This window comes from Pholcus phalangioides, unplaced genomic scaffold, assembly GCF_987345545.1.
Source record: "Pholcus phalangioides strain wild (caught in Gottingen) unplaced genomic scaffold, Ppha-v1.0 ptg000010l_1, whole genome shotgun sequence".
NCBI lineage: Eukaryota > Metazoa > Arthropoda > Arachnida > Araneae > Pholcidae > Pholcus > Pholcus phalangioides.
This window is the reverse complement of record NW_028301603.1, coordinates 4,942,278-4,954,987: the sequence shown is the minus strand read 5'-3', so window position 1 is coordinate 4,954,987 and position 12,710 is coordinate 4,942,278. Positions and strand designations below refer to the sequence as shown.

The 12,710-nt window shown below is 40.1% G+C and overlaps 1 protein-coding gene across 1 annotated transcript; it reads left to right on the top strand.

The window, feature by feature from the left end:
- The first annotated feature begins 341 nt into the window (after positions 1-341).
- Positions 342-6,077, top strand: LOC149080790 (uncharacterized). The gene is made up of 2 exons (XM_089237377.1): positions 342-3,521; positions 5,655-6,077. Exons 1-2 carry the CDS (start codon positions 342-344, stop codon positions 6,075-6,077), a joined length of 3,603 nt encoding a protein of 1,200 aa, XP_089093503.1.
- Positions 6,078-12,710: the final 6,633 nt, after the last annotated feature.

Sequence of the window (12,710 nt, the reverse complement as noted above, 5' to 3'; positions counted from 1 at the left end):
AAGAACGCCTCTCTGCTAATCGAACTAGGGCCTCCACTTCCAGAACAAATGAGACTCCAGAACAAACTGAAGAACGCCTCTCTGCTAATCGAACTAGGGCCTCCATTTCCAGGACAAGTGAGACTCCAGAACACACTGAAAAGCGTCTATCTGCTAATCGAACTAGAGCCTCCATTTCCAGGACAAGTGAGACTCCAGAACACACTGAAAAGCGTCTATCTGCTAATCGAAATAGGGCCTTCACTTATAGAGAGCATGCTTTTCAAGATCTGAAAAAAGCTGCATTTGCATACAATGCTGAACTTGATTATCACGAACATCCAGCAGTCTTGATTGGCCAAATGGAGAAGGTCTGTGTCCATTGCCAAGCTTATAAATGGGATGGTGAGGCGCCTGGGATGTGCTGCTCAAATGGAAAAGTCAAGCTGCCATTAATCAATCAACCACCTGAACCACTTCGCACTTTGATGGCTGGAACCACACCAGATTCCAAGCACTTTCTGCAAAACATCAGAAAGTACAACTCCTGCTTCCAAATGACCTCTTTCGGAGCAACAAAAGAAATTGGCGAGCCTGGATTCATGCCTACATTCAAAGTACAGGGACAAATTTACCATCTTTCAGGGTCACTGCTCCCAGGAACGAATGAAGAGCCGAAATTTTTGCAGATTTTCTTCATGGGAGACCAACATGCAGAAGCTCGACAACGATGCTCCAATATTCCAACCACCAAACAGCATATCGTCCGGGCGCTACAACAATTCCTCCACGAACACAATTCCTACGTGAATTTGTTCAAGACTGCTCTGGAGCGTATGCCAAGAGATGATTACCAAATAATTATCAGAGCAGATAAGACTCCAGTAGGCGCCCATCCACGGACATTCAATGCACCAACAATTGATGAGGTGGCGATTGTTATTGTGGGGAATGAATTTGAAAGCCGCGATATTGTTCTACAGAAAAGAAATAACAGGCTACAGAGAGTAACGGAGACTCATAGATCGTACGATGCTCTCCAATACCCGATCATCTTTTGGCAAGGCAATGACGGTTATAACTTTGGAATTACTCAGATCAATCCAACTACAGGCGACACGCTACCGGGAAAGAAGGTATCTGCCATGGACTTTTATGCATTCAGATTGATGAGAAGGGTAGGAGATGAAAATCATTTATTAAAATCCCGGCAGCTCCTCCATCAGTTTGTAGTAGATATGTACGCCAAAATCGAAAGTGAACGGCTACTCTACATCCGAACAAACCAAGAGAAACTGAGAGTAGATGACTACATTCATCTTAGAGATGCTATGGCCAATGACGCGAATCCAAATGAATTGGGGAGAATGGTGATTTTGCCAGCAACCTTTACTGGCGGTCCAAGACACATGCATGAGTACACCCAGGATGCAATGACTTACGTCAGGAGTTATGGTCGCCCTGACCTGTTCATCACCTTCACATGCAATCCACTTTGGTCTGAAATACAAGAGGCTCTTCTGCCTGCTCAGAAAGCTACAGATCGACATGACCTGATTGCCAGAGTGTTCAAGAGAAAATTAACAAAACTGATGAACGTCGTGAAGAAGTGCCATATTTTCGGAGAAACGAGATGCTGGATGTATTCAATCGAATGGCAAAAAAGAGGTCTCCCACATGCCCACATCCTCATCTGGCTGCGAGAAAAAATTCGGCCAACTGATATCGACAACGTCATCTCTGCCGAATTGCCTAATCCAGATCAAGATCCATTGTTGTTTCAGATCATCACCAAAAATATGATTCACGGACCCTGTGGAGCGCTAAACACGAACGCTCCTTGCATGATGAATGGTCAATGCTCCAAGAAATATCCACGCACAATGCTACAAGAAACACAGACTGGCCAAGATGGCTATCCTCTGAACAGGAGACGAAAGCCCGAAGATGGCGGATTCACCACAACATTGAAAATACGCCATGTAGACGTTAACGTTGACAATAGGTGGGTAGTTCCATATTCCCCAATATTGTCAAAAATGTTCCAGGCGCACATTAATGTAGAGTCTTGCCAGTCTGTAAAAGCCATCAAGTATATTTGCAAGTATGTTAACAAAGGAAGTGACCAAGCAATTTTTGGATTGGGCCAACAAACGAACGATGAGATTTCAACATTTCAATTGGGAAGATACATTTGCAGCAACGAAGCAATTTGGCGAATCCTCAGCTTCCAAATTCACGAACGCTACCCATCGGTTCAACATCTGAGTGTTCACCTTGAAAATGGCCAGAGGGTGTATTACAATCCAGAAAACCTCCAAGCAAACAACTTGCAACAGCCACCAAAGACAACACTGACCGAATTCTTTGAATTATGTAAGACCGACGTATTTGCCAGAACACTTTTCTACTGTGATCTTCCCCGGTTCTACACATGGAATACATCAAGCAAAAAATGGCAGCGACGCAAACAAGGAACTGATGTTGCAGGACATCCTGGGGTTAAATCATCAGAAACACTTGGCCGCATTTATATTGTTCATCCGTCAAGTGGCGAATGCTTCTTTCTGCGTATGTTGCTTCACATCATCAAAGGACCAACAACATTCGATGATTTGAAAACATTTAATGGTCAAGTTTGTGCAACCATGCAAGAAGCATGCCAAAAGCGAGGATTGCTGGAAAACGATGACCACTGGGATTTGGCAATGACTGAAGCTAAAATCACTCAATCTGCCATTCGTCTAAGACATCTTTTTGGCATTCTTTTATCTACCCAATCTGTGTCAAATCCACTTCAATTGTGGGAAAAATACAAAGATGATCTCAGTGAAGACATTCTTATGAGAATCAGACGGGAAAATCCAAATTTAGAAATTGAATTTTCACCAGACATGTACAATCAAGCTCTCATCCATTTAGAAGACCTTTGTTTGTCAATGGCTGGAAAAGACCTCAGACAGTGCTCTTTGCTTCTTTCACCGCAACGAACTAACACCAACAATCTCACTCATGAAATTATGCGGGAGAGAAATTACGATGTTAATGAATTACAGTCATATATTGCAGCGAAAGAACCACTTTTAACTTTCGACCAAAGACAAGCCTACAATCAAATTCAGCAAACGATTAACGATGGAAATGGCGGCATCTATTTCCTCGATGCTCCCGGTGGCACTGGCAAAACGTTCCTTATCAATTTACTTTTGGCAAAGGTGAGACAACAAAAGAAAATTGCAGTAGCAGTGGCCTCTTCTGGCATAGCCGCAACACTACTAAATGGAGGTCGGACGGCACATACCGCCTTCAAATTACCACTGGACTTGAACCATAACGAATCTCCAGTTTGCAACATTTCCAAGGGAACAGGCCCAGCAAAAGTGTTGCAAGAGTGCAGCCTCATAGTTTGGGATGAGTGTACAATGTCTCACAAACGGGCCCTGCAATCTGTCAACATGTCACTTAAAGATCTGCGAGGAAATCAGCGGCTCATGGGAAAAGTGGTTGTTTTGTTGGCTGGAGATTTTCGTCAGACTCTGCCTGTAGTTCCGCGTTCAACGCCAGCTGATGAATTTAATGCTTGCCTCAAATCATCAACACTCTGGCACGAAGTTAAAAAATTATCATTATCCACCAACATGCGAGTTCAACTGCAAAATGACTCAGCACTGCAATCATTTTCACATCAGTTGATCAAACTTGGCAATGGAAGAATTCCCGTAGACCCAAGCACCGGACTGATTACGTTCCCAAATGGATTTTGCCAGTTGTTAAATTCAGTTCAAGAACTTGCAGACAAAGTTTTCCCAAATATTGAACAAAATCACCGAAACCATGAGTGGCTTTGTGAGAGAGCGATTCTGGCACCGAAAAATGACAGTGTGAACAAAATCAACGAAAAAATCCTAAAAATTATTCCAGGAGACTCCAAATCTTATAAATCGGTTGACACTGTCACAGACACAACGCAGACAGTTCTGTATCCTGCAGAATTTCTGAACTCTTTGGATATTCCGGGTGTGCCACCACACAACTTGACCCTCAAAGTCGGAGCACCTATAATGCTTTTAAGAAATTTGGAGACACCGAGACTCTGCAATGGTACCAGACTCTGCGTGAAGAAATTGCTCAATTACATCATCGAAGCAACAATTTTAACTGGATGTGCCAAAGGAGAAGACGTCTTCATTCCACGTATCCCAATTGTCACTGAAGAAATTCCATTCACTTTCAAGCGATTGCAGTTCCCGGTTCGTTTAGCTTTTGCCATGACAATCAACAAAGCGCAAGGCCAGTCGTTAGCAGTGGCAGGTATCAACCTACTTGAGCCCTGTTTTTCACACGGACAGCTTTACGTCGCCTGTTCGCGTGTTGGTAATCCCAAAAATTTGTACATCTTCACACCAGATGGACAAACAAAAAATATTGTGTATCCACAAGCGATTGCTTGAAGTCTTTAATTAAAATATTTAAAAATAAAAGTAATTTTTTCTTACTTGATGCAGAATTTTTTTGATTAAAAGAAATAATTAATAAGCTATACATATATATAAATTTTTTACGGGGCGGGCAACGTCGCCGGGTATCAGCTAGTGTGTATATATTTTTTACAATTTTTGTTAATTGCATTTTTAATTGGGTTGCTACATTTTTGAAATATATGACATCCATATTCTTATGGGCATCTTTTTCTCAGCCACCTCGTTGGGCATTTTGCCTGTTGTGGCGTTGTATTTGTATTTGTACAGTGAACATTCCGTGAAGTTTGTTTCCGTGTAGTGTTTGTTTATGTGTAGTGCTGCCATCTGCAAAAATCAATTTTGTCAACTGTGAGTTTTTCCCACAACTCACAGTACGTGAAGTGTAATGAATGAATAGTTAGGGGTCTGTCGGGAATTACGAGAGGCATCGGTTGTACTATTAGACGGTTGCGTGTGTAGTTTCAAGACCGAGACATGCATTTTATCTTACATGAACGGATGGACTTTATTTACACAACATACTATATACAGGACGAGAGACGAACTGAGTGATAACTCGGATAATCACATGATGGCGCTTTGAGCGCGTACATCAATCATCGGTCTCAGGAAGTGGCTTTCTTTTCCCACACGTGTCGGCGGCGACGCCACAGGTCATTCAAGTATTACGTCAGCGTCGAGGGGGGGGGGGGGGGTTCGGATTTGATGACAATGAGGGAGGGAGGGAGGGGGGGGTGTTTGAAGGTTGCTTACGTCATCAACCACCCCTTACTGAAGATATGAGAACATTCTAAGCTGCTGACGAAATTGTGCTGACGGGGGGTGGGGGGGTCAGAAATGGCTGAAAATCTGCTTACGTAATACTTACCCCTTATACCGTTGTACGCCTGTTGCTCTCTGCTGTGAGACTTTTTAACGATGGATTTAAGTGCGCCATGGAAACCGTTCGAAATTCCGATTCCAATTTTTCGTTCTCCTTGTGATCAGAAGGCAAAAACCTTACATAGTATTTTCCCTAATTATCAGCGTTGTTCGGGGAGATTTTGTTATATTCTATGGTGAATGCCGAATTCATGGCATTTTTGTTTTAAATAGAACCACAACTGAATTTCGTTTCTGGATTTTTTGAAGTTTAATTGAACCGTCCACAAACATGGCGGTGTAAACAAACAGTGCTGGTTGTACTCAATGCAGTCACAGCCGTCGCAGTCAGAAGCTCGAAATTATTATTCATATGTATCAGAGCAGTTTTTTCTGATAGGAATGCCTGATGAACGACCTCTATCGTCCTCCGGAGGCAATGTTTTTAATGGAGAATTTTACAAAAGCTTAGATGAAATGTTCGAAATTTTTACTGGAGTTTGTGACAGGAAATCTGTGAGGGCGTCGGAGAGACAACGATTTTTGGATTTGAAATCTCAGATCTCGAAATTCTTTGAAGATGCTCACGTTACTTCGAATAGACGTTCGGGAACTACGAGTGTAAGCCCTAATTTTTCTTCTGCTGGTCAAGGGTTTAGTAGTTTATCAAATCTCATCGTAAATAATTTTCAGAAATTTGAAGAGCGTTTCAGCAACTTGGAAAGTCTCACTCAAATTATTCCAAAGATTCAGTAGGATATTTCTGCCTTGTCGAGCACTCTCCGCCCCTCTGTGAATACATCGATAAAACTAATCCAACCGGAATCAACACCTCAATCTCTTGCAGCTTCAGTTTCATTTGCCCAAGTGTTGACTCAGACTCATCCAAAGGATACCATGCGTGAGGTTAATCGTCCCGTAGGCCCAGCTCGATTACATCGCAGGGATGAGCAGAGATTGGCAGAAACAGCGCCGAATGGTCGTCGACATAGCATCAGAGTTGGCCAGGCTGTATCGTCGCAGATACGTGTAGTGCCAACTATTCGTAAAAGGCGATTATTGGTGAATAGGTTTGATGTGGAAACTTCAGTATCGGACGTACGCGGGCTATTTCAGAATATTCAATTCGAGTTTGAGTGCGTGAAGTTGGACACGAAGAACTTTATGCATTACGCTTCTTTTGTCTTGACTAGTGCTGAAGAGAACTATAATATCTTAAGTGATCCGTCTCATTGGCTAGTTGGGATTAATATAAGAGATTTTTTTGGAATTCCGAGATTTATTCTAGAAGATTCGTCTGGAGAACAAGCTACAAATGACGACTCTTCTACTAGAGAGGTCTCTAACGGCCCAGAGTGACTAGGAAGATCACTGGGATATCCAGATCCACCTAAAGGACCATGTGATGTGTTTGGAATCTTTTTGAATCCCCCCGCAGTCTCTGCAATAAACTGTATACTTTGCATTCATTTTTCGAAACTTATAATCCCTCTCTTGTATGCGTATCCGAATCATGGCTGTCCCAAAGGCTAGCCGATTCCCTGCTATGCCCGCGGGGATACGACGTGTTTAGATCTGATAGACTGTTCGCTCCTGGGGGTGGTGTATGCATATTCGCAAAAAATAATTTGAATCCGTCTGCTGTTATAGCGAGAACTGATACAAATAATGCTGAAATCGAAATAATAGCTGTCGGTTATAATATTAGATAATATTAGAGTCGGTATTCAGTGTGTGCCCGTGATCTGTGCTTATATTCCTCCGGACAAATCTTCCGATGCCGGACATTTACATTGTTTTTTCGATGCTGTCAGACTATATTGTATAGCTAGAATAGCCCATCGTATTGGCCGGCGACCTGAATATGAGAAACATAAAGTGGGATTCATACCACCACATATCTACACATGCAACTGACAGATTCTTTCTTGCCTCTATTGCAGACTTGGGATTCAATCAACTAGTTGGCTTTCCCACTGAGGGAGGATCTTCTTGGATCTTCTTTTGTGCACTGTTCCCGAATTTATTATCGATATACGATCATTGCCACCCTTCTGCAATAGTGACAACCCACCGCATATACCATTTCTCTTTCGACTGCCTAATTTAATAGCCAATAATTATTCAGGCTTGGCTAAACATGACTTTAGGAGTGCGGATTATGACGCTCTTTCTCTATTACTACATGATCTCTTTGGTTCTATCCAGGAAAAGCGCATATCTCCCCTCGATACATTTCAAACTTTCTTTTTGAATTGTTGGAGGTATATTCCTCGTATGCCATTAAAACTTAGCAACGTGGCAAATAAAAGACTGCGAATAATCGGTAGGAGGAAACTGATTGCTTGGCGCAATTTGAGGATGTATCCGAGTGTTCTAAACAAATGAATATATTGTGCCATAGCTCAGGAATACAATGCGTACGTTGCATCAAGCGAGAGTTCACACCTCCGTTCGATTTGTGGCAATAATAATCGTACTGCCTTCTACAAAGACGCTCGACGGAAAGTACGTTCGGTTGCATCTATACCTTCCCTTGTTGTAGATGGAGCGATAATTACTGACAGTCAATCTAAGGCTGATATATTTGCGGACATATTTTCAGACGCTTACTTGTTACCGTTCGCGACAGAAGTTCATTTTGATGGCGGCCTTATGCAAGACCATTCCCAATTCATCGATATGTTTGATGCTAGAGTTATCGCTTCTTTAATAGATGCACTGCCTTCTCGCTCTTCTACTGGGCCTGATGATATCCCCGGTAACTTCTACAGGGCCTTACGAGACAAGGCATCTTATTTCCTGAGTGCAGTGTTCCAGTATTTTTATGACTTTGGTATGATACTCAATTCCTGGAGGAATGCCATAGTTCGTCCTATTTTCAAAAATAAAGGCAAATGTTCTGATCCTCAAAACTATCGCCCGGTATCATTGACTGATATTTCTTCTAAAATATTCGAAAGATGTCTGGTCCAAAAACTTCTTACATTTGCTATCAATTCAGGGTTTGTACCATCTAATCAATTTGGTTTTGTTCCTGGTCAATCACTGTTAATCCAACAACTAATTTGTCACCACTATTGGACAAATGCCGTTGAAGAAAAAAAACCGAAATTGATATATTGTTTATTGATTTTCACAAAGCATTCGATAAAATAGACCGCTCCCTTCTAATCACAAAGCTATTGAACTTGGGTGTGCCAGAAAAGATGTGCCGAATACTGCAGTCATATCTGGACTCTAGAACTTTTCAGGTTCGTGTTGAAGATTGCCTCTCTGGGAAAAAAATGCGTGTTTAGCGGTGCAGTTCAGGGCTCTGTGTTGGGTCCACTGTTGTTTGTACTATTCACGCATGACATTGCTTTTTACACTCATCCAATTCCACTAGTACAATTTGCTGATGATGTTAAACTGTTCTTTCCCACGTCTGAACACACAAAGCTTAATTCTGCCTGCCAACGTCTCAACAACTGGACTGTAGTCAATCGTCTTCCAATTTCCGTTAACAAAAGTGGTGTCATGCACATAGGGGGATACAGAATGAATCCAAGCTACTCGATGGGTCACGAAGAGCTCCAGAATTTCACTTCCCACACTGACTCGGGGATCACCATTTGCAATACCGGAAATTTCGACTTACATTATTCGAATATAGTGTGTAAAGCGAGACGCGCTTCTTATGTCCTACGGAACGCGTATGGAAAATGTGATACCGCTACACTCATGCACGCATTGACCGTTTTTATACGTCCAATCCTGGAGTATTGTTCACAAATATGGTCTCCGTACAAAGTGAAAGATATAAAATTCATCGGGAAGGTCCAGAAGTCATTTACCAAACAGTTTTGCAGTCTGCGTCATCGCCCATACGAGGAAAGGCTCAGATGTCTCGGCATCCACTCTTTAAAATGGCGTCGCCTTGAAGCCGACTTAAAGCTGTGCTTCAAACTTGTACACAACTTAGTATATACGGGTCAGCCAACTCCATTTTTTCAAATCAATCCCAGACCATCACTGAGAAGACATTCATTACAAATAAAAATTCCAACTGCCAGGAACAATGCTAAATTTTATAACTTCCGATGCCGAGTTGGAAGAGTATGGAACAAATTACCACCAGATCTCGTGTGTTCATCTACATATCACAGATTCTGCCACTCTCTCAACGCTTCTGATCTTTCAACATTTTTAATGTGCTATGCATTTTAGTTCATGTCGGGTTTTATTGGTGCATATATGCTCGTTTTATTTATATAACTTTTTTTCTTTTTTTTTTCATCAGTTCTATTGATTGTTTTAATTTGGAATTACATGCGATGATTTTTTATTTTTGTTTTTTTTTAAATATATATACAGCCAAACCTCGTTAGTTCGTCACCCGGTTAATACGCCACTCCGCTTACCAGGTCACTGTTTGGAAGTCCCAATTGTCCTGAGGCAGGAATTGGCACAGCTATGGCTTACTCCGTTTAACGAGTCACTCCGCTTACTAAATCATATTTTTGCTCTGCCAAGAGTGACTCATTAACAAGGTTTGACTGTGTACATATATTTTTTTCGGATTTTACATATTGAATTTTATTGTGTAAACATGTTTATTTTATTGTTGTTTTGTGTTCGGGGATTTTTTTATTTTTTATTTTATTTTCATTGGCGTCATCTTTATACATTCTTCTCTTTGCATATATTCGTGTGTATGAATGTGTACTGATGTTCCCTGCCGTCTTTTGCCAATTTCATTGATTGTTTGAATTGTGCACCTGTTAGTTAGAGCCTACTGGCCTTGCACAGGTTTTGTATATAAATAAATAAATAAAATCAAAAAGAAAGGTTGTAGGAGACATTGGAGAGACCGAAATGAAGTAAGTGCCTGGCGTGTAACTGACCCAACGCGTATCCCAAGAGCCGAAACCTGGCTGTGGTTGGCAACTTACAAGAACAAGTTCAAGCGAAGGCAAAACCGTCGAAAGATTGGCTTCAAAAGCAAAAAAAATGGCCTTGCATGAAATTATGAAAGATCCTGGAATGAAAATTTCATTCCTAGACAGATCAGAGAAGCTTGTATTTGATTCGTAAAAGAAGGTTAGCAAATCGCCTGTCACAAGGAAGCACCAAAGGGAGATCGGGAAGAAAGACTACTACTACTACTTTACCTGACACTGCATGCACCTCGTATACATTTCTCTACGGAATTTCTAACGAATCGGCACATGCTGTAATGTGTGTTCTGAGGAGAGACTTAAATGGGGCCGGTTCGCATTCGCTGCTCGAAGCTGCAAAACTGTCGGAAACCAACTTCAGCCCATCAACACTGTACAGTCAACGGGGTTCGAACCTGTATCCTCAGCAAGAGGATAGAGACTGAAATAGGCATGAAATCATGTTTTATGGAGTGTGTTTGTTATCATGTATGTAATGATATTGTGTTTATTATCCTGTATGTAATGATATTGTCATGTTTATTTTCATGTATATCATGATTGTCATGTTTATTATCATATTATTGTCATGTTTATTATCATATTATTGTCATGTTTATTACCATATTATTGTCATGTTTATTATCATATTATTGTCATGTTTATTATCATATTATTGTCATGTTTATTATCATATTATTGTCATGTTTATTATCATATTATTGTCATGTTTATTATCATATTATTGTCATGTTTATTATCATATTATTGTCATGTTTATTATCATATTATTGTCATGTTTATTATCATATTATTGTCATGTTTATTATCTTATTATTGTCATGTTTATTATCATATTTTTTCATGATTGTCATGTTTATTATCATATATGCCATGATCGTCATGTCTATTAACACTAGAACCGCAGCACTTTCGGTATACCTAGAGCCGCGGACTGGGTCAAATTGACCCAAACCGTGAAGAAACGGTGTTTCATAGCGAAAACCGAAATTTCTTTTCGGTTCCTGCGTTTTTCCCCTACTTTCATTCAATGTTGTTTAGTTATGTATTCATAACGGGAAGCTATATTTGTTTATAAATATAAGCTGGGCTTCGAAATTAGCTAAAAAATATGTAATTCCTTACAAATAAGATTTAGTATACATTATTCAACACTGTTCATTACAAAAAGTTTTTGCAGTAATCCCACAATATTAGAGAAAGATGTAAAATAAGTACGTCAAATTAAGTATGAGGAAGTCTGTAATATGATTTTGTCAAATAAGTGCTGATTTCTTACTGATAAGTGGAATTTATGATGAGCAGTTTCGATATCAATTTTTTTTCCATTATTCTTGCGCATTCAAACCGCATGTTGAAGTTGCACAGCCCATGCAAAAATTAACAGTTTTGTTTCCACATTTTGATGTTACCCGACATCAGACTCGTTTATTTTATTTCTTTTTTTTGATGGCTCACGAACAGTTACATGTTCAAGGGCCAACGAACGTTTCCTCTTGCTCAAGGGCAACACGCATGGTGAACGTAGCTGTTCAATGAAATTTTAGAGAAACTGCGTTCGAAAAATAGTTCTGGTCTTCTTGTGTGTACTGCTCTATACCAAATACAGAATTTTTTTATAGTGAGATCTAGGATGTTGTAGAAAACGGGCCACCCCCGTGATGCAATTTTCACCGAATATTTTCTGGCCATTTGATCGGATACAAATTCGGTAAACTGTTAAATTCTAGTGTAAAATAGTTTCTAGAAGCATTTTGGGGCTTCCACTGCCGATATCGACTGTCAGATGAAGCGTCCTGAATAATAAAACATTTTTTATCTTTTTGATAAATTTTTATTTGATAAATTTTTATTTGATAAATTTTTATTTGATAAATTTTCATTTGATAAATTTTCATTTGATAAATATTGAGATAAATATCTTCCTTGATATGTTTCCATTATTAAATCATTATATTCCAGTACCGATGTTCCATGCAACTGTAGTTTCACTATGTTCATTGCGTCAGATAACATTGCTCTCCCGATTTCGTCTCACCCTCCCTAGTGAACTCGTATTTTTTGACTTTCAGCATTTGAGCCAGCTTCAGTGTAGTGAAAGATGGTGTCGGTTGAGGCATTTCTGCTCTTGTTCTCAAATTTGTTTTGATCAGTTGCATAATGGAAATCCATTCAAAAACGTATTTGGCGCAAGCCAGAATTTTATTCTTTTTCTGTGGCATCGTTTGTCTACAGAACTTTCAGCTGCATGTTTTTTTCTAGGGTTAAGCTTTTACTTCCCCAGAAACTTTCTTGAATCCAGTCAGAATATCAGGTATTCAAATTTACAAAGGAAAAAATATTTAGCTCTACTTGTGGTTCCTTCATTGCAAAAAAGATAATCTCCACGGACAATAAATTGGCTTTGACTTTGAAAGACCTACCTTTACTCTTCCTTATATTCAGTTAA